This window comes from Centruroides sculpturatus, unplaced genomic scaffold (assembly GCF_000671375.1).
Source record: "Centruroides sculpturatus isolate CEXI.00-Female unplaced genomic scaffold, Cexi_2.0 scaffold826, whole genome shotgun sequence".
In the NCBI taxonomy this organism is placed as follows: domain Eukaryota; kingdom Metazoa; phylum Arthropoda; class Arachnida; order Scorpiones; family Buthidae; genus Centruroides; species Centruroides sculpturatus.
Genome location: NW_019385054.1, coordinates 177,380 through 199,650, shown reverse-complemented (window position 1 = coordinate 199,650; position 22,271 = coordinate 177,380). Strand labels below are relative to the sequence as shown.

General features: G+C 29.4%; 1 protein-coding gene across 1 annotated transcript in view; it reads left to right on the top strand.

Annotated features, from left to right (window-relative positions):
- Positions 1-22,271, top strand: part of LOC111633996 (serine-rich adhesin for platelets-like) — a 158,988-nt gene that overhangs the window by 9,537 nt on the left and 127,180 nt on the right. Inside the window, exon 2 of the mRNA XM_023378663.1 lies at positions 14,135-14,395. Within this exon, the coding sequence (XP_023234431.1) occupies positions 14,215-14,395 (181 nt within the window). The 5' untranslated portion in view covers positions 14,135-14,214. The remainder of the gene's footprint in view (positions 1-14,134; positions 14,396-22,271) is intronic.

The following is a 22,271-nucleotide window of genomic DNA, read 5'->3' as shown; positions in this document are numbered from 1 at the left end:
TTTCACATTAAATTAATTTTTTTTTTTGATAAATCAATCTTGTTTTAATTGATTTTCAAGTCATTTCTATAGTTTATTTTATTGAATTTCAAATCTTTTTCTAGAATTCTTAATGCTTTTTACTAAATTAGACCTAACATTACAGTCATTGAACTGCATATTTTCATGAATATAAAACTTATAATTTATTTATATGAATTATAAAGCTAACATAAATAACCTTCCTTTCTCCTTATAAAATAATGAGAAGAGGAAATTTCCTTTTAATAGATATTCTACTATCTTGATACTGAATATTTTAAGATCAATAGTAGAAAAACTTTATGCCGTATTCCTGGATATTTAAAATATTTTTCCATAATTTTATTTATTAACTTTATTAAAATGGATAATATAAACATAAATATTGTCAAATTCTCGTACGAAATTATATCTGTTTTCCAGAATGGATATCAGTAGGCTATTATGTAGATTCTAGCATTATTTTTATTTCGAAACTTTTATGTATAAACCTGTTTAGAATCATGTTTCAGTTTTAATTATCTTAATTATTTCATGTAATTAGAATAAGATTTTGAAAAACTTTTCTATTAGTATCTAATTAGATTTACTATTTATTTACATTTTACCTTTGTAAATAACATGTAAAAAATTGAGTTAAGGTTTTAAAAGTAATTTTGCTTAAATGAAGCACAAATTTAAATAAGTTTCTGACTAGAAGATAATTACATTTAGTACTAAACAGTATTACATGGTTTTTAATTTGAATTAAAATTTTTATTGCTTTCCAGCTAAAAATATTATTTATTGTAATAAATAACTGATTATACGCACACACAGAGACATTCAAAGAACATATATCTGAGTTAGAAATTAGCATATATTTTATATTGTAGAAATATTAAATAACTTAAACTAGGTTCCAGTTTCAAAATTGAAACTTTTCTCACTAGTTTCACTATATTACATTGACATAATAGACATTTTATCAGAGTTTCCTATCAGTTTGAATTGTTTTATATATATATACAAATTTAAATCAGCTCAATAATTTAATCTGGTTTTATTTATTCTCTTTTACATAGTTGATGATTTATAATGAAAAACCTAGTTATTAAATCAGATTAAAATTTGTAAACAAAACATTAAAATAAAAGTAAACATGAATTTTCCACATCAATTGCTACCAGTGTAAGTCTTGTTGCATCATTCTAATTGATTATGATAATACAGTTTGAATGATAATACATTACATTATACTATATACGTCATACAGTTTATATTATCTGTAATTTATGAACGTAAATTTATTGATCGTAGCTGATATGTATATTTTTTTCCCACTATAATTCTCACGCTTTTACCTTTAATCAATGACAGATATTATTACATTGTAATTTTTATTATTTTATACTTTTTTGTTATTGACCTTGTTATGAAGTTGTTATTGGGATTATCTGGAAATAATCACATATAAGATAATCATTAAATTGAAGTTTTTTTTTTTTATTTTATTTTTTTCATTTTATAAAACCTTGACATCCAAAAACCTTCACCTTGATTATATTAAGAAAACATCTTCAATTACTAAAGTTTCTTGTTTTATTTTCTTTGTCTCATTTTCCTTTATTTTCTATTTACTATTTTGCATTGAACGTGTCGTTTAGAGAGAGAGAGAGAAAAAAAAGATCACTTTCTGTACATAATAACTGCAGTTTTCTCTTCTTTTTCTAACTAGAAAATTGGAAATGTGCCAAACGTCTATTATAGCAATTCTCGAATCTATTGATGTGACTTCTTTGATAAAGAATTTTTTTTTTTTTAATTTCTAGAGCGAAAAATACCGAATTGGTTTTCAAATTACTTGTAGAAATAAGCATGCTAAATTATTTACTTTCAAAATTTGACTTGTTCTTTATACGTTTACAACCCATTTAACGATTTTTTTCGTACCATATTTATGTTTTGCGCCTAAGTGCGCCTTTTCTAAAATCTCCTCTGGCATTAGTTTTGCAATTAGTTTCTGATAATGGTTTCTAGTTTATGTACAAGATATTTCATGCCTCTGTCTACTTAAAAAAGAAAAAAAATCATTTCTTTTACTGTAGTTAGCAAAAAAAGTAAAAGAAATGTATGTACAGTACTACAGTACCTACATTACCTACACCAATTTACCATTTATCACTTAGACACAACAGTTAAAAACTCAGATCTTCTTCTAAATGATAAATAAGGAAATATAGTAACTATATTCTCTCCCCAAAAAATTAAAAAAAAATAAAAAAATTAATGGGAGATAAAAGAAACAATGCTGTAGACTTCTATAGGACCACCTGCCTTCATCTTCAAATATAAGTGTTGTGAATGGAAACATAATTAAAAAAAAAAAAAAAATTGCATCCATAATAAATAAATAGGTCAATGCTTTTATAATAGAAAATAATGAATTGTAAAAATGTAGCCGGAAGGATTATCTTACTGCAGTTATTACAGAAATTGCTGTTTAATTGTACAACAACACGTAAACGCTCTTGAGATCGATTTATGATCATTGATAAGCTTACGTGTAAACATTTTAGTAGTAAATTTAAACGAGAATTGGAAAGAAATTATATAGAAATAAAATCTGTGAAAACAATCAAAGAAAAATTGTTTAGATGCGAATCAGTAAATATTTTTTCCGGATATTTATCATGCAAATTCCATATTGAATATTTGCTTAAAATGGCGTAAGATTTTTCGCTTAAAGGTTAGCGAATTGTAAACAAACCATGAATTGCAGTGTAATAACTTATTATTTTTTTTTTTAAATTAAAATTTGAATAAGTTTTGAATTTAAACGCATATTTTTCTATATATATTTCTATTTTATAGGAATTACTCGAAATGCATCCACTTTTTCAAAATATTTCCAATCGAATGGAGTTTTTATTATGTTGAAAAATGCAAAACAGTTGGAAAAACTTTCATTTCAATCATTTCTACTATATTTCAAGTTCATGGCAAGTTTATACAGCTTCCTTGAAAGTTGAAGCATACCTAGAGTGTTTATACAGATGTGCTTCAGTATAGGTTAATCCATCAGGGATAGTCTAGTCCCAATGCAGTTGATGTTTTTATAGCAGCCTTCTATTCCCGCATTCATTATCGAAGTCAACTGAAAACGTAAGGGATAGAATCCCAATGGGTTAAGGGTTGATTTCTCTATACTTTTATGTCCTGGTTTCTGTTTACTCCGCTTAAATATCACCTGGTGGCATTTGTCGGAACCGCCTATTTATTGGTCATTGACCATTTACTAGTTCACCTTTTCACGTATTCTATTTTTGTGATTAATCGCCTGTAAAATGTCGAGTAGGTAGGCGATAGACGTTTCTACTATGTTCGCTTTCAAACTGGTATACTGTTCCCAGACAATGATGCCTGTTCACTGTTTGTCATCTCTCTTTTAAGTGAACAACTCTCCATCTGTCCTATTCTCTTCCCGGCAGAGATCTACTGCTTTTCAGTTCTTAGTAACTGCTTTTACCTCCTCTTACGTGGATAAAATAATAAATAGTCTTGTCGAGTCTCGTACTTATATACTTATAAGAAAAAAAAGCACATTTAAACCCACAAAAGAAGCATAAATTTTGGGATTAACTAGACTCGCTCTTGATCGTAGAGAGGAATGTTACTTTATCGAACAATTTTCTTGCAGCTAAGCGATATTATAGAATTTAATCGTAGCGTTAAAGCTAACTTACCGATAAAATATCAGGTTTAATAGTTTTAGGATGTATTGATCGACTAAACTTATTATTATTATTTTTTGGTTAGTGTTATATTTAAACCAATATTTACCTTTTTAAATTATTCTACTTAAAGAACCATTGATAGATTTTCTTTACCATTGATAATTATCATCAGATTTTCTTTAGAAACTAAAGTTTAATGCCTTTGTCAATGTAAGAGTAAAAGCAATACAAGTCGACCCCCCTATAACACTGTTGATAATTCCGTTTTATATGAATTCCATGTTGTACGAATCACTTAAATTTTACAAATACGTGTGCCGGGCTGTGAACGGCTTACGTATTTGTAAAATCTAAGTGACTCGTACAACATGGAATTCATATAAAACGGAATTATCAACAGTGTTATAGGGGGGGTCGACTTGTAGTACATTTATTAGTACGTTGACATCTTTGTGCTCTCATACAGATGAACAAAAAGCTATTGATTGAATTAGAATAGTAACTAGCTATTTACTGCTTTTGCATTACAGATATCTTTATCACAGAGTAACGAATAAATAATTCAAATGTTATGTTTACATCGGAATGAAGTTTTAAAATGTACAAACGTAAAAGATGCACAAAATTTACTTTTTTATAATTTGTCAAAAGTAATATTTCCTTCTCAATTCATAGATAAAAAACTTGGCGAGTCGAGTGATGTTATGTAATATTTAAGGGAAATAAATCTTCTAAATCGAAATATAACACGTGATAGTGTACAGTGACATTTGAAAGGACATTTCAGGAAGCATTGCCATCAAAGACATAAAGACACTAAAGATAGCACGTTTTTCATTCTAATTGCTTCTTGCACTCGTTCTTTTGAATGGAAAGCTACCGAAAGAAGGGAGGAAAAAAAAACATCAAAGAGATAAGATGGTTGAGCTGTTTTTACAATCTATAAATAGCTTAGACAACGAAGAATTGGCTCCTTTTACACCAAAGGAGTGAACTTGGTGCAGTTAAAATCCCTTTCCATAGTAGCCTAAAGAGCATTGACTATCTCCATCATTTATAAGCTGTAGAACTATAGGATCCATTACAGATTGCTTCCTGGATATAAGTCATTTTATGGTCTCTAGTAATGAATCGATATCTGCTATCTCAATAACTTTGTGACTCGTTCGCACCATAAACAAAATAGAAATCCCTCTTTATAACTCCAAATCTGTTCGATTTAATCGCCTTAATATCTAAGCTTTATACGTAACACAGCCAGAGTTAAATCACTATTTCCCTCAAAGAGAAAAAAAAGGGGAAAAAGTTGGCCTTGTTAGTTAAGTAAATATAATTCGACTCTCTTGTTTACACTGTGGAGAATAGTTTTAAAAACTCCTTTTCTAGTCGGTGACACCTGGATAATGATAATAATAACTATCCCCCTCTCTTTTTTTTTTTTCGTTTAAACTTCACGTGACTTATTTTTCAAGGTGGAAAACGAGATTATTAATAGAATTGACTTCGTGCCGAAGCATAAAGCAAATGATGTTGATCAGCATAACTGAGTTTTGTGTAAACCATTACAGCTATCGCGTGCGAATGCTTTTTAAATAGATGACATATCTATTTCTCGTTGCTTACACCGCACTGGAAATATGTATCGAGGTAAATATATAGAAATATACTTAAGCTAAGCTTTTTTTTTTTCTACATATTAATCGACTATATCTTGCATAAGTCTGTATAACTAAAAATTGTCCCGCCGTAGACCTATATAAACGCGAAAATAAGGTATTTAGGCGTTACTCGTTACATTAGACTTATTTTTATTAATGTATGCAGCATAATGACTGTAATTACTTGCCATAAAAAAAAAAAAAAAGACGAGCGTTGTATATAATCTTAAATATCACTATTCCCTCTCTTTTATTATAAAGTGAAGATCGAGTTACCTTTTTTCTGTATCAAATGCATCTTATAAATTTATCGAACCGAAATTAAACGTTATTACGGATGTTTTCTGATAACCTGCCATTGATACCAATGTAACCTGTTATGTAATTTTACGAACTTGATATGTCTAGAATACTAAAGGAAAAAAAGAAAGAAGAAGAAGAAAAAAAAAAAGCTTGCAGAATGTCATCTGCCAATTATAGGCCTAGATGTTAGCAAATGCCATTGTTTGTGAAAATGTTTACAACAGTCTCTTAAAAGAACAATAATTGTGAAAGATAAAAATAGAATCAATTTAGATGTAAAATTAGTTTCTAAGTTAGTGTAACACTTTCTTTTTTACTTTTGTTTTTAAATGAAAAACATATTAATGCGTATAAAATCTTGTACAAGTCGACCCCCTTATAACACTGTTGATTATTCCGTTTTATATGAATTCCATGTTGTACGAGTCACTTAGATTTTACAAATACGTGAGCCGTTCACAGCCCGGCACACGTGTTTGTAAAATCTAAGTGACTCGTACAACATGGAATTCATATAAAACGGAAAAATCAACAGTGTTATAGGGGGGGTCGACTTGTATATTATAATGCATATTAATGCGTTGAAATGTTTAAGAAGCATGAATAAATAATCTCAATTCAAATATTTTTTATATAGTATACTACATTCGGCTATCTAATTATAATACAGTATAATCGAAAGAGTTTGTTGTTAAAATTCCCGATAGATTACTTTCAACAAAGTATCTCTCTTCGTGTTGCTTTCTACTTATTGAGTTGCATGCACATGTCAGCAATTTCTTTGTCAAAAAAAAAAAAAAAAAGTTTATTCACCTGTTCTCTTTTGTCCATTCACTTTCGAGACATCCTGTTCTTGTTTCCTATAGACTACTCGAACTCGATTCATTCATTTCGAAGAAAGATAAATATTACAGATTACAGTTTAGAGTAGATATTACTCAAACTAGAAGTATTGATGCATGAAACTATTGTCTCAATAAATGTATTCATCTATTAATAATATTTTTTTTTTTGTACTTTTACCATGAAATATATCGAAGTCTTTAAGCTAAATTTGAAGTTTATTAATTAATTAATCTTCTCTGAATTTTTATTTTTTTATAGTTTAAATAGAATCTATACGAATGTTTAAATGAGATGAAACTTTATATTAATAGGTATTTCGTTCGTGGTAATTTGTGAATACTAAACAAATATTTAGTGTGAATTTAGTCTCTGCACGACTATAAATTACACAGTCTCGATTTACAGTAATTAAGAGTTAAACTTTGTAAATTTATTTGTCTATTTTTTTAAAATTTTATGTAGAAAATCGATATAAAAAAAAAAAAAACTTTTTACAACGTATCTATTTACAATATAAATACCCGATTGTACTGTATGTACCTCTCGAGATGTGAATAAGGACAATATTTATTCGTACCTTGAGGCTTTATTTCAAAAATGTCAACTAGAATTATATACCTTTCGTTGGTAACGTATAATTCGTGTATTGTATAATTTTTATATCTATAATTTTATATTCTTTTGATATATAAAAGTTACGTTGATATGATTGAAATGTAAGCGTGTAAACTGTTGTCTTGTTTATTATCTGATTGACAGCGCATTGTATAAGTTTAAAACATCTTTAAATTAATGTCTAATGTGTTTATGCCGCGATGATGACTGTGTTGTCATTGAGTAATGCTTGTTTGAAGTACAAAACAGCTGGGCCTAGTGAAGCGGTTTAAAAAAAAAAAAAAAAAGTGGCAAATGCTGCTATCCTAATCTGAATGAGTTTACTTTTTTTCTTCTTATTGAAACCTGTTTGTTCCAATTATCAATAGAAAAAAAAACATTAAAAAATGGAAAAAAAAGAATGATATTCATCTCAGACTCGTTTAATCGCAGGTGCTTATCTAACTTTCATAAGATCGCATAAAACAACCAAGAACAACTTCTGAAAATGAAATTTCGATTGTTATCATTTTAAAAATAAAATTCAAATAACTTTATCTTTCATAATCTGAACTAATACGAGATGACTAAATAAGAAAAATTCCATTACACATTTATAATATAGGAATATACAATCGACCCCTCTATAACACTGTTGATAATTCCGTTTTATATGAGTTCCATGTTGTACGAATCACTTAGAATTTACAAATACGTGTTCCAGGCTGTAAACGGCTCACATATTTGTAAAATCTAAGTGACTCGTACAACATGGAATTCATATAAAACAGAATAATCAACAGTGTTATAGGGGGGTCGACTGTATTCGATAATTTCAGTTATTATAAGTCGTAAAATTTGATAAATATTTGTTTATCTGAATAGTTTAATAACTCAAAAGAGAGATAAGACTAAACCAGCAATGAGTTTATTTTAATTCGATATTATCAAATATTGTTGAATATATTCTCAATCAGAGATTGAGAATTAGAAGTCAACTAATTAACCTTCACTTTTAGGAGGTAAATGCTTATTGTTTTAGCTTACAATTCTTGGTTCTCGATTACCAATAAGGACATAACTGGTGTATATCAAAGGGATGGATTTCAGATTCATTTACAGTTTAGTACAGTCGACCCCCTATAATACTGTTGATTATTCCGTTTTATATGAATTCCATGTTGTACGAGTCACTTAGATTTTACAAATACGTGAGCCGTTCACAGCCTGGCGCACGTATTTGCAAAATCTAAGTGACTCGTACAACATGAAATTCACTTAAAACAGAATAATCAACAGTATTATAGGGGGGTTTATGCTAGAGAAAGTCGTAGAAGAAAGATTCTTATGACAGTCTATACTTAATGAAGACAGTCTATTTAGTACTAATTTCAAATGGAGAATAACCAACGTTAATTTAATAATTTTTTATAAACAGTAATATTAACGTTTTTGTATTTGCTTTAAATAACGAAAATTATTTTTTAAACTGGTATTTTCTCTCTCTAAATCATAATTACGTCTAACAGCTTATAATGGAAAGGCTTTCAAATGGTGAAAATTCTTCAGATTAAAGTGAATTTGTCTTCTATGGAAAGTTTTTTTTTTTTATACAAATAATGAAACTTTATACAGTATTTAATATTTGATAAGGTAATTTATCTTTTGTATCCTGTTTATGAAGTTCTGTTATATTAGATAGATTTTTCTGAAGTTATAGATCTAGTTTTAGGCTATTTAGAAACTTCAAGCGATTATATAAATTCTAAAAAAGTCTTGAAAATATTGTACTAAAACTAAGACGATAGAGAGAATAACTAGATTATTGCAAATTATATTATATTTTATTTTTATTTCATCTAATGCTAATGGTTTTTTTTTTCTTCATTTAGTCCATCCGTGTAGTTATAAAAAGTTTAACAAAAGACTGCTCTCTATGGAATTAATATACAATTTTATTTTTATAATTTGTCCTTATCAATAACAAGAACATTTTTTCTATCATGATAACAAAAATTCTCTCTTAATAATAATAAAAAAGGGATGTATAAGAACTGATATCAGAAAGTAACATTATAAAATGTAATTTATACTGGAGTAGAAATGTTGAAAAATATAACAAAACGTTCGTTTCCTGGCCTGCTTTTTCAGTAAATGCAGTCGTCAAAAAGCTATACAAAATCCTTTTGTGGTATACCGTTAACCTCATCTAGCACTTTTGTGAAAAATAAAAAAAAATACAGTATTCTTCTGTACTGCCTTGTATGAAACCTTTCCTTCTGCCGATACGATTCGATTACAAGAAAGACTGTATGTAAAATATATATATATATATTTTTTCTTTCTTTTTCTAAGAGAAAAAAGTAGAAGAAAGACGTAAAAGGTGTCTTTTACGAAAATAATTTTGTTAAATATTAATGTTTAGAAGTGAGAAAGCTTTAAAGGCAGTTCATGTTGAATTGAAAATTTCTAAACAGAATCAGCAATTCGTTTTATTTTCCACTACACTAGACTGATTCTTTTTGATGTGGTAGAGGCACAGGATATCATTTTTCACCCGATCTGATGCGGTGACGTAGATATCTAGTCATCGAACTCGAACCCGAATCCAGTTTTTAAGTTTTCTTTGTAAATCGAAGGGGAGGAAGGAAAAAAAAAAAAAAATCAAAAGAGACACTTATCTTTACTCTTTGGAAATTTGCTGCTTTAACTATAAATTTACATAGAAAGCCATAGTTTTTTTTTTTAAATAGCAGAAAACAAGATGGAGAAGGTGCAATCTGTAATCTGAGTGGAACAAATCGTTTAACACATCATTGTGTTTGTTAGAGCCGAGATTGTTCGACCATGATATGTAGCTATACTTTCATCCATCTGGGCCCCGTACGTGACCACCGTCCCGCATTAAGCTAATCTACAGGCAGATGGTTGCAAATCACAATAGCTGCAGATGCAGATATCTGCCAATTACATCTTGTCCAACCTCAGGAGGTAGGAGGAGAACCTTGACTGGTTTACTGACCTGACGTTCGAGCGCCGTTCTTAGCGTGTGTCGAGCTCTCCGACCTGTACTAAAAATGATACCTGTCAATAGCTGGGAAACACCCCTATATAACTTTTTTTTTTTCTTTCTTTCTTTTGTTATTTTTGACTTAAAGCACAAGCGACGTTTTAGGTTATTTTGTTTCCTTAGCTGGCACGTGGCCCAAAATTCAACCAATGGCGATATCGGCACCACTTACTTAGGTGGTGGAAGACAAAGAAAGTGTCTGCTGTAAAATTTAATGTCTCCTCTTCTTTTTTTTTCTCTCTCTCTCTCTCTCTCTTCTCTTTCTTCAGCTTAAGAGAGCTTTGACGTCACACTTTTGGAAAGTTGCCAGAACCGTTTTGGAATGAAACTGCCATCTGGTGCTGTAGAGGCGCGAAAGGATAGCTTGGTGTGTATGTGTGTGTGTGTGTGTGTGTGTGTTTGTTTTTTCTTCCTCCCGAATGTTTTCCGCAGTAGTAATAACTGTACTAAACCTGCGCCTTTTATGATTATATCTGGCAGATTTTACGCTTATTAAAAATCCAAATCGTAATTTTCTCATTAATCGTCTACGGTGGAATCTGTTGAAAGTCGTAGTATTCTGTAGCAAATAAATTTTTTTTTTTTGTGTTTTTTTAATGTTAGTTTCTGGAACAGATCTTGGAAAGTAGCGTGTATGTAAAGAGATTTTTCTATCGATCGTGTTTACATTTTCATAAGACTTGATTTGATTAATCTATAACTCATTGGAATATATTAAAATAATGAAGAATTTTTCACATTTATCATGCCAGTCAAATAAACTGTAATTTATAGAAGACTGATATAAAATACACGCCAAAGGCTTATTATATATGTATGTTTTGGTAATTCTTCTTTACATTACACTCCATGCGGTTGTTATACGAATCCATAAGTTACTTCTATATTATTAATATTGCAAGTTTTTATAGTAAACTTTAGAAAAGAAAAATTATTACTACAGACAAATCTGTCGCTTATTTTATTTGAATCTTTTAAAAATTTTATCGTTGGTACAAACGATTTTTCTCATTAATCCATTAAAACTCGAAGGGTGAAACAATCGTTTGCATTAATACAGTCGACCCTCCTATAAGATCATTGATTTTTCCGTTTTATCTGAATTACATGTTGTACGAGTCACTTAGATTTTACAAATACGTGAGCCGTTCACAGCCTGGCGCACGTATTTGCAAAATCTAAGTGACTCGTACAACATGAAATTCACTTAAAACAGAATAATCAACAGTATTATAGGGGGGTTTATGCTAGAGAAAGTCGTAGAAGAAAGATTCTTATGACAGTCTATACTTAATGAAGACAGTCTATTTAGTACTAATTTCAAATGGAGAATAACCAACGTTAATTTAATAATTTTTTATAAACAGTAATATTAACGTTTTTGTATTTGCTTTAAATAACGAAAATTATTTTTTAAACTGGTATTTTCTCCCTCTAAATCATAATTACGTCTAACAGCTTATAATGGAAAGGCTTTCAAATGGTGAAAATTCTTCAGATTAAAGTGAATTTGTCTTCTATGGAAAGTTTTTTTTTTTTATACAAATAATGAAACTTTATACAGTATTTAATATTTGATAAGGTAATTTATCTTTTGTATCCTGTTTATGAAGTTCTGTTATATTAGATAGATTTTTCTGAAGTTATAGATCTAGTTTTAGGCTATTTAGAAACTTCAAGCGATTATATAAATTCTAAAAAAGTCTTGAAAATATTGTACTAAAACTAAGACGATAGAGAGAATAACTAGATTATTGCAAATTATATTATATTTTATTTTTATTTCATCTAATGCTAATGGTTTTTTTTTTCTTCATTTAGTCCATCCGTGTAGTTATAAAAAGTTTAACAAAAGACTGCTCTCTATGGAATTAATATACAATTTTATTTTTATAATTTGTCCTTATCAATAACAAGAACATTTTTTCTATCATGATAACAAAAATTCTCTCTTAATAATAATAAAAAAGGGATGTATAAGAACTGATATCAGAAAGTAACATTATAAAATGTAATTTATACTGGAGTAGAAATGTTGAAAAATATAACAAAACGTTCGTTTCCTGGCCTGCTTTTTCAGTAAATGCAGTCGTCAAAAAGCTATACAAAATCCTTTTGTGGTATACCGTTAACCTCATCTAGCACTTTTGTGAAAAATAAAAAAAAATACAGTATTCTTCTGTACTGCCTTGTATGAAACCTTTCCTTCTGCCGATACGATTCGATTACAAGAAAGACTGTATGTAAAATATATATATATATANAGTCCGTAAACTTCACACGTGTCGGGCTGTGATTGGAACGACTTGTAAGAAATCGGATTCCTAATAAATTGGAACGTATCTATATCTTATAGGGGGGTCGACTGTATATAGTCTAAAATTTGAGTATATTCTACACTCCTTAATTATTAAAAGATAATATTTAGACGTAATATAGCCTATAATATATACAAAACAACAAAATCCTGGAAGAAATATAATGCTTTGTTTACATTTTTAGACTAAATTGAAACAACCGAAGAAAGATAACGTGCACACACACATTCTAGATCCCTTGACTGAAAGTTTACTAGAACCTGGAATGTACTGTACAAGAAACACTACTAACGGCCATGTAAACTTAACAGACAAACAAAACGCTGATGATTTCGCGTGTTATTGTTAACGAAAATCATCAATGTCACCAGCCAACCAAATGTGTAATTATACAATGGTTGTACTCGTTAATGTTTTGAGGAAAAAAAAATATATATATATATATTCCAACCTCCCACTATCAGTCTTTACAGAAGTGCAGTAATGCAGAGTCGCTTGGTGGTGGTGTTTCCTTTGATGGTAATTATTCCGGGAACCAGTTATCTAATCATTTTGAAATTTGCACAGATGTCGTCTAATCCGTATAATGAACTTTTTCTCGACATTTCGACATCTAAATACATCCGTTCTACAGACTAGTCTGTCTACTCTTTGATTCGCTGATTTACATGTATTATAAATCATTATTAAAATATATATATATAGCCTAATTGAAGTCAGTTTTTCGTCAATTAAAAAATTTTTAAATGAAATTAATTAGTTCGAGACTGTTTAATAATACTTATTATTATTCTTTCTGTGTTATGTTAATGGTTCTTTTGTAGTAGATTGATTACGTTTTGGATTTTATTATACTGCTTATAATTCTGTAAACGTTGAGTAAACAGACTCAAAAAAAAAAAAAAAATTTATCCTCATAGTCTTTCGGTACAACTACTTTTCATTTCATATGTAGATGTTATCTAGTAAATTTTTATCATTCTAGATCTGACATCTTCATATGAAAGGCGTAAAAAGTCAGTTGAAACATACGTATTCCCCATTCTCTCTTGTTCCCTATTTGCTCTTAAATTTTTCTACGTTGTTTTCCCTCACGTTCTTTGAAAACATTTTTGGTTTACAGAGATGCAAATTATATTTTTATAAACAATGAAATCTTTTCAAAGTCAATTATTCAGTTTGCTATATATATAAGAAAATTATCTTGTAAAAGCAAGCATTAAAAATGCAATAAAAGATGAAGTCGCGTCACATTCAAGTTGAATCAATTTGAACAGAAATAAAGAAATTAATGGAATTTTCTTATTCCCATATAAAAAGTAGTATATAAATTTCATATGGCTAGATACTAGGTTTAATAATTTTATCTAAAAACACGTGGGTGGACTGACAAATCGAAACGTAAGCAGTTTTTCATAAGGGGAAACGACGATAAAATCAGTTTACCAGTGAAATTGGGTCGAAATCTCCACCTATTAAATTATTTCCAGATTTGTATAAATCGGATTAGGATTTGATATTATGGTGCACGATGACTTATACAATAAAGTTGAATCATTTAACATATTTGGCCGATAATATTTATATGATTGTATATTGTATTTTTAGGTGCAGCTTCAATGGACTGGTTAGAATGGACCGGATGACGTAAAAGCCGTCTACCCCATGACCAGACAGGCCTGTGTCCGATGGACGGCCAGCCAGATCGGTCGCGCTTCCTATCCAGTTCGGCCGTGATGGACACTGCCACACCCTCTCCTCTTTTCACGGATTTGGCTCGACATACCGCCGGTCTGGTACCCTCATGTACAGCAGCAGACTCTTCTTTGCACAGTCGCTATATCCAGGCATCTCTTCCGCTTGGATCGGGTGAGTACAGTCTTTTCCCTCTCTTATTTCTCACGCTTAAAATCGTGTTAAGGTTTATGAAAGATTTTATGCTAAGGTAAATGTTTTATTTCGTAATGAATAGGTTAATTATGAGGATTCTTACATATCTCGGATTATCTAAGGTTTGAAAGTAAAGATAAATTTTATGATACAATAGTCAATAAAATTAGATAGAATACAGAGAAAGTAGTATGATGTTTTTTTCCGTTATCATGCCGTATTACGTTGCATGATTTGTCTGTTTGTATGATTGGTATAACACAGAAACAGACAGGATGTCTTGTATAAGTACGGTATTATAATTGCATGGTGTGAAGCTGACTGCTTCTCACCATGCAATTATATCTCAAATACAATCAACATCTAGTATAACTTAAGCATTACATAAAGTATAGATACAGGTATAATTCGGTGTATATATTTGAGCAGGTGTAAAATGAGCATGCTTTCCGTTATTGTCAACACCTCATTGAAACTGAGCTTCAGATCTGTGTTGCAGGAAACGCGACATTGTAATTGAGTTTTGTATAAAGTACACGAGGCCCATCGAATACTTGACATGTTCCACACTTGTAACGTGTCAAGTGTGACTGAATGGTGTACAACACACGAGATCCATAAGCGTGAATATTAGAAGTTTCAAGAATGAGAACCCATCTTCTCGTATTAACATACTTATGCAAATTCCCATAAGTGGAAACGATATTGTTAATTGCTTATTAGTATTTGTTTAAACTAAATCCTTCGTTCATCCTTTCGTTTGTATACGGATAGATGTATCTAGATCAAATATGTAAATTCCTTGATACTCTTTATTTACAATTCTTCCAGTGAGTAGTCGCAATCTATAAAATTAAATGCAGTTGTTTATAGAGGGTGATTAAATAATTAAGCACATGCTACCGAGAGTAAACGTCTCTATCGTAATTAATAGAATATAAATGGTGCAGAGGTAGATGGCATTAATTTTTATTATGTTTGCATTACTCTACGTGATATAGATTGTAAAGTGGTACTCAGAAGCTCTTTAAAATTATACTTTGTTATATTTTCACTCGTTGGAAAAGGTTTTCGAATGCATTCAATGTACTCTATATGATTTATTCATATTTTAATTTTGAGAAGCATATATTTATTATATACTTTAAAACTAAAGAAGATACTGTTTTGATAAGCCTATACATTTGTTTGCAACATGGAAACAGTCGAGAGTAATATTTGTTAATGTATACATTCTGGTATAAAATTAAAAATTTCTTTACGAGATCGATTTTCGTCAGACTAACGATACCCGAGATACATTCCCTTTCTAATGTTGGACAATTCAAATCTTTAAGTTTAGCTGAAACTAATTATAATTATGAAATCGAGATCACGTCTTTTACGTACACAGTATAAAAGGCAATGAGGGATTGGAATTTATTGCTGCATTTTGCTTAGAGAAAGCATTTAAACCAAGAGGACAGCAGTTATAATTTTCCCAGAATGAATAAAAGCAGAAAAAGTAGATTTTAAGTAAATATTATACAGTACGTTTCTCATTGAAAGCTTTATATTCTGTACGCGAATGATTGGATTATAATATCAAGAATCTTTCAGACAATTTGGACGTTTTGTAGAAAGTTTTTTGCCAGTTAGATGCATCCAGAGTAGGATTTCTTGCTGTTTCCGTTGAAAGCTTTTAATTTCCTAGGATGCGTTTATTTTATGTCTCATCGACTTCGAGATGCATCACCTTTATCGCCATCGGTAACATCATCGACTCCGATGGTGTTAGTGTCACAGCAAATGACATTATACTCGTCAAGCTGAGTTTGTTTCTTTCCTTTACTGCACAGTTTCTGGCCATTGCACTACCACATAAGACTCACGGGATTTCTTGTTCGTTCTCATTCAAACTTTGTTAAGAAATGGAAATACCGTTTTGATATTTTTTCGTATTATTTGAATGATAATTTGTTTCATTTTTCTATTAAATAGAAATTACGTTTACGCAACTCTCGTAGCTTCGTGTTTTCATTGAAAGAAAGGTGACTTCTGTAGCACGCTACAGGATTAAAAAAAAATTATCCGTAGCCCGAGGAATTAAAGTTGTGACAACAGTTCCTCGAAGTTATTACCCAATGTCTAACTAAAGATGATAATTAACGTGCAACGCAAAGAGAGACAGAACAATGAATTTCCGCTGATTTTTTTAGGTTCAGGCTATTAATTCTCTTAGAAATAAGATAACGAGTTGGGGTTTGTCTGATCCCTGCGTGTCCTCAGGTGTGTCCTGACAAGTGGCAAGGACACGGTGTCTCCCACAGCTCCATCAGGACGTTTGTGCACCCGCTAAGGTATGCTCGTACCCCGTGGCAGCTTGGCATAAAAATGTTCTAAAGAATGAAAAATGACGAGGAGCGTGCATTCTTTTTACCTATCCTCTTTTGTTGAAATGATAACCGAAGAGGACGATCCACCCTTAACATTCTGGTACCATAAACGAAACCATTTACGATACAACTATACTCGTACATTAAAGATACTCGATTTCATCGTTTTAGTTATACGTTTTTCAGTAGAGGAAGCCACAACATGCAAAGTGAAACGGATAAATTAGGAGGGTACACGCAAGACCTCCTACAGGACAGTTTGGTATGCATCAGTGCGCGCGCGCAGGAACAGGCAATCACGTACGACTATATAAACACGTCATTAATGCTAAAGCTTGGACGACCCTCATAACTGATAACCGTTATGTAGATGTAATTAGTTCTATACAACGCGATAATAACGGCTTATTCTGCAAAGAAGCGTATCAAACTAGATCCCACTTGTAACAATGTCTTCTTGTATACTGTGTTTGTATATTCGTAGGCCTATTTCTTAGAAGTGGGCGTCCTGCATTGTTTATTGTAGTCTTCGAATATTCAGTCACGATTTAGTATATAGAATTACCAGCCAGCTGTCCATTGATATCTCTTATGAAGAAATGATTTAAACTTTAAATAGCTACTTACGACAATCTAGAAATATACTGTACTGTACATTTTTTAAATTATTATTACGTAGATCTTTCACTTGGCGTGAGATGTATAAAACCTAGTACCGACGTGTACTGTATCGTATAAGTTTGTTAATATCCTTGCTAAGTTAATGTTACAAAATACAAATATTAATCGTATTTCTGAGAAAACGATAGATGGTAGGAACAAACTCTCCATTTTTCTTGCAAAGACAGCATCTTAAATGACAAGACACCATTTGTAATGGTTTGCATATGCTGGAAATCCAATCCTGTAGCGTCGGCGTCGGAAGTGCATTTCATTTATTGCCCCCCTCTCGAGTTCTACTTTTGAAGCCGAACGGCTTAAAAGACTCTCTCTCTCTCTCGCTCTTCTATTGTTCGATTCATTAATCTGTGGACCATTTCTTTTTCCAGTCTTGTGTCGATCGATATTAGAAAAATACGCGCCAGGTATAAGTTACAAAGCATCTACTTGTGACATACGATTGCTTATATTAAAATTAATGACATAAATAAATTCTAAACCCTTGGATCAGATTTTAAAATAACAATAACAAATTCTACAAAATATATGCATGAATTATAACTGGTTAAGTTGCAACTTATGACCGAATTTTTATACCAATTTTACCGGTTTTCTCCATTATAACAAAAATTCTTTGAAATAATAGTTTTTTTTTAAGTAAAGTTAAATTATTTGTATAAGAAAGTGACCTCCAAAAAATCTCTATTCTGTTTGTTTAAGGTGGCAGATTCAAATAAGTATCCTTGTAACAAAATTTAACTGTTTTATTCTTTTCATTGTACTGTACTACATATCTAAAGAAACGGTTGTTAAACATACAGTTTAATATAATTTTTTCAATCATAAATACGTTTTTTTTTTAATTTACGTAGAGAAATCCGAATCGTTTAGCCGTACATATATTGTACTAAATACAGATTTCAGCCTGTCAGATAAGTGTAGATAAACATACAACCGTACTTATCTATTTATTGATGTTTATAGTAGGTCACTCGGTATCGTTCGTTCTTTGATAATCTCTTTCAAATCACTTAAAACCTATTTAGATAATAGAATTAATCGTGTAAATCTTTACAGAAGTTTATTCTATAAATCGAAAACGTTTATAGATAGAATGATTGAACAATTATGCGCATAAACTTGTATACAGTCGACCCCTCTATAACACTGTTGATAATACCGTTTTATATGAATTCCATGTTGTACGAGTCACTTAAATTTTACAAATACGTTTGCCGGGCTGTGAACGGCTCACGTATTTGTAAAATCTAAGTGACTCGTACAACACGAAATTCATATAAAACGGAATTATCAACAGTGTTATAGGGGATCGACTGTAATTGACTCATAGTTTAAAAGATTTTCGTTACAGCTGATATAAAGATGAAATTATAAATTTGTAACAAATCTACAACCAATTGAGATACAGATTATAGGCCTATATTTAACAAAAGCTTAAGTTTAAACATCATCAAAATCTAGACACATCCTCGATTAAACTGATATTAATCCCCATTGGTTTGGTTGCTGTACTTGCTGTACAGTACAACCTGTTTAAATACAATCACAAAACTCCTCTACCTATGATGATTAATCGCGTGATATTCATCTGTAACTTTAATTACTTTCTGCATTAATCAGGACCATTTTGGAAAACAGTAGATTTAGGCCTACTAGGAAATTATATTAATTGTCAAGTTTTCTTTTATGTAATTATCTAAATGAATGACAAATAGCCAAATAAGTCAATCTCTCAATTATATAGAAGATTAGAAATTGTTTTCTACTGTGGTTAATGATTTAAGCGGTAGGCCTAATTACCTGTTAGTACTAGTAAATTAGGCTTATTCATAGGCCTTAAGTGCATTCAGGAGGTGTAATCAAATGAATTTAACAATTTATTATTAAAATCAGAATGATCATAAAGGAAATAAGTTTTAAAACATTTATTTTAGGGATATAAAAGTTTGATTTTTATGCAGGCACAAGAATTTTTTATCTGTTTGTTTCTTAAGGCCTTAAATTATTTTGAAAATGAGTTTTTATCATCAATTTTTCTTCTTATGCATGAGTTTATTGCAGTATAAATTATTGTATTTTCATTTAATAATATAGATTTAACAGATTAGAATTTTATTTTTTAATCTAATTAAAAAAAAAAAATTTTTTAAATTAAATTGTAGCATTTTGATACTTATAATAATCAAAAATATAGAATTATTTTTGATTAACTTACTGAATTTGGACTATTTGGATGTTTTAATAAAAGTAATGATTTAGATAGCTGTGGATTTGGTGTAGAATGTATTTCAGAAAGAAAAATACACAATGTAGTAGCCCATCAAAAGTGAGATTTTTGTGTAGAAAAATAAAATAAATAGGTTGTTTAAAGTAATTTTAAGAGATTAGCCTTGAGTTACATTGATTGTGGAACTGCCTATTCATAGAAATCATTATTATGAGAATCTAGATGACCTAAAAAGTTAGAGTTGATGAAATTAATCATTTTATTGTATCCTTTAATTAGAAAACACTTTCATTTTCTAGAAAATAAGAATAACAAAATATCTACTAGGTAGAAACTTTAATTATTTTACTGATTTATATAGAATGAAGTTTATTCTTCATTTTAAATAATTTATGTAAATTATACACTTTCTTAAAGGATTTTGTGCAGACAGAGTGAAAGGCAAGACAATACATATATAGCTAAAGATAAGAATTCAAACTTGAGAAAGAAAAAAAAGAAAAGAATGCAATGAGATGTTGAAAGAATGCTTCGTACAATGTAAAAATGATAAGAAAACAGTAACAATGTGCGGAAATTCAAGTTTGTAATAAGCCGGGATAACATTATGATGTATGACTAAAAGCGAAAATTAGATGAGAATGGTTAAATAGTGCAAACTTCTAGCCATACTTATGATCAATATGAAGTGTGTAGAGAAGAAAAAAAGTATATAATTTATTGATTTATCCTTAATGTAAACAGTAATAGAACAATTTATATTGTTTAATGTTTATGCGTATGTATATTTATCAAAATAAAGAGCATTCAAAAAATAAATTTTGAGAGAAATTTCAAAATGATCTTTGTAGTGGAAGAGAAAGAAAGTGATATTTTATGATACGGTTTGAATAAAATTTTGATAAATAATAAGTAAAACGACAATAAATTTTCATAACTGCAGATTTTAATATAATGATTTATATCATTAGTTATAATTAGTATATAGATTTATTATCATTACTAAAAAAAAATAATAAAGTATTTAGTTTGAATTATCATTTTAATAATCAGTAGGACTAGTTATTATAATTACTTCTTTGTATCCACCGATTTTCAAATATAATTTTTATTTTTATTTACGAGCACTTTCTAAATTAGATAAATTAGATTAAATTTATAACTTAATTGAATATATTAATTGTATTAAAAGCTTTCTAAAAAGAAGTTTATTATTTAATTATTTTTAGTTTAAAATTTAATTATAGAATATAAAATTTGATCAAAATGTTTTCAGTTTATCAAAAGTAATGTGTAAAGAAAAATAGGATTTGTTCAGAAATAAATGTATAAAAATAAGTTATTTTTTCTTGTTAATACAGTGTCTTAGAAAAATTGTATTAATGGTTTAAGAAAATAAACACGAGTAAAACTGTTTTTATACGCTAGATCAGTTAATTTTATACCATTCAAAAAGAATTATTTGTATAATCTTAATCTCAAAACGCAGTATTCATGGCTTCTATATCTTAAGTGTTCTCTTATCATAGTTTTTCCAAAAGGTTGATTCTTTTAATCCTAGATTATTTAAGTGTCTGATGTTAAACCTTAATCTTTTAAGATTTAACAACAAATTCTTTATGAAACATTTTTAATCTTTTAAAATGTTTCATAATGATAATCTATCAAGATACCTGTTTGTAGTCTTAATCTGTTAAAAGTGATTTGTTCTTTAACTGTTTTAAGAATCTTATTCTCGTGAATAATAATTTATTTTTCAATCTTAATATTTTATAAATAATTTTTTTTTTTTTTTTTTATGTTTTTTCTTTCTGCAAGAAAACAATTTCTTTTATATTTTAAAATTTATATCTTTATAAAATACTGTTAGTCTGTTTAAGGATTTTTTTTTCTTCTAATCTTAATTTCTTTAACAGAATAAAATTTTTTTATTCTGTTAAAGAATTTATTTTGAATTATGATCTGGAAATTTATTTTGTTTTATAAATAAGATCCTTATAAAGACTATTTTTTTAACATTAGTCTATTTATAGCTTTATTTTTTAAGTTTAATCTCAAAAATAACTGTTTTAATATTAGAAGAATATACTACAGATTGATTGATCACTTATTTGGAGTGTTAAATGAAAAAATTAGTATATATCCTGTTAAATAATTTTTGTAATGCACTGATAAATTTGCTGAGAATTGCTGTAGTGTTTTTGCAAATAACTTATATAAAAAAGAATAGTTTTAAGTATTTCCTCCATGATCTAAGGACATAAAAATAAGTTATTTGTGATGCAATTATTTATTAATACAAAGCTTAGATACATCTTATGTTTTCTTATTTTGAACAAGTACCTTAATGATTCCTAGAGATACAGTCGACCCCCTATAACACTGTTGATTATTCCGTGTTATATTAATTCCATGTTGTACGAGTCACTTAGATTTTACAAATACGTGTGCCGGGCTGTGAATGGCACATGTATTTGTAAAATTTAAGTGACTCGTACAACATGGAATTCATATAACACGGAATAATCAACAGTGTTATAGGGTGGTCGACTTGTATTTTTAAAAAAAATTC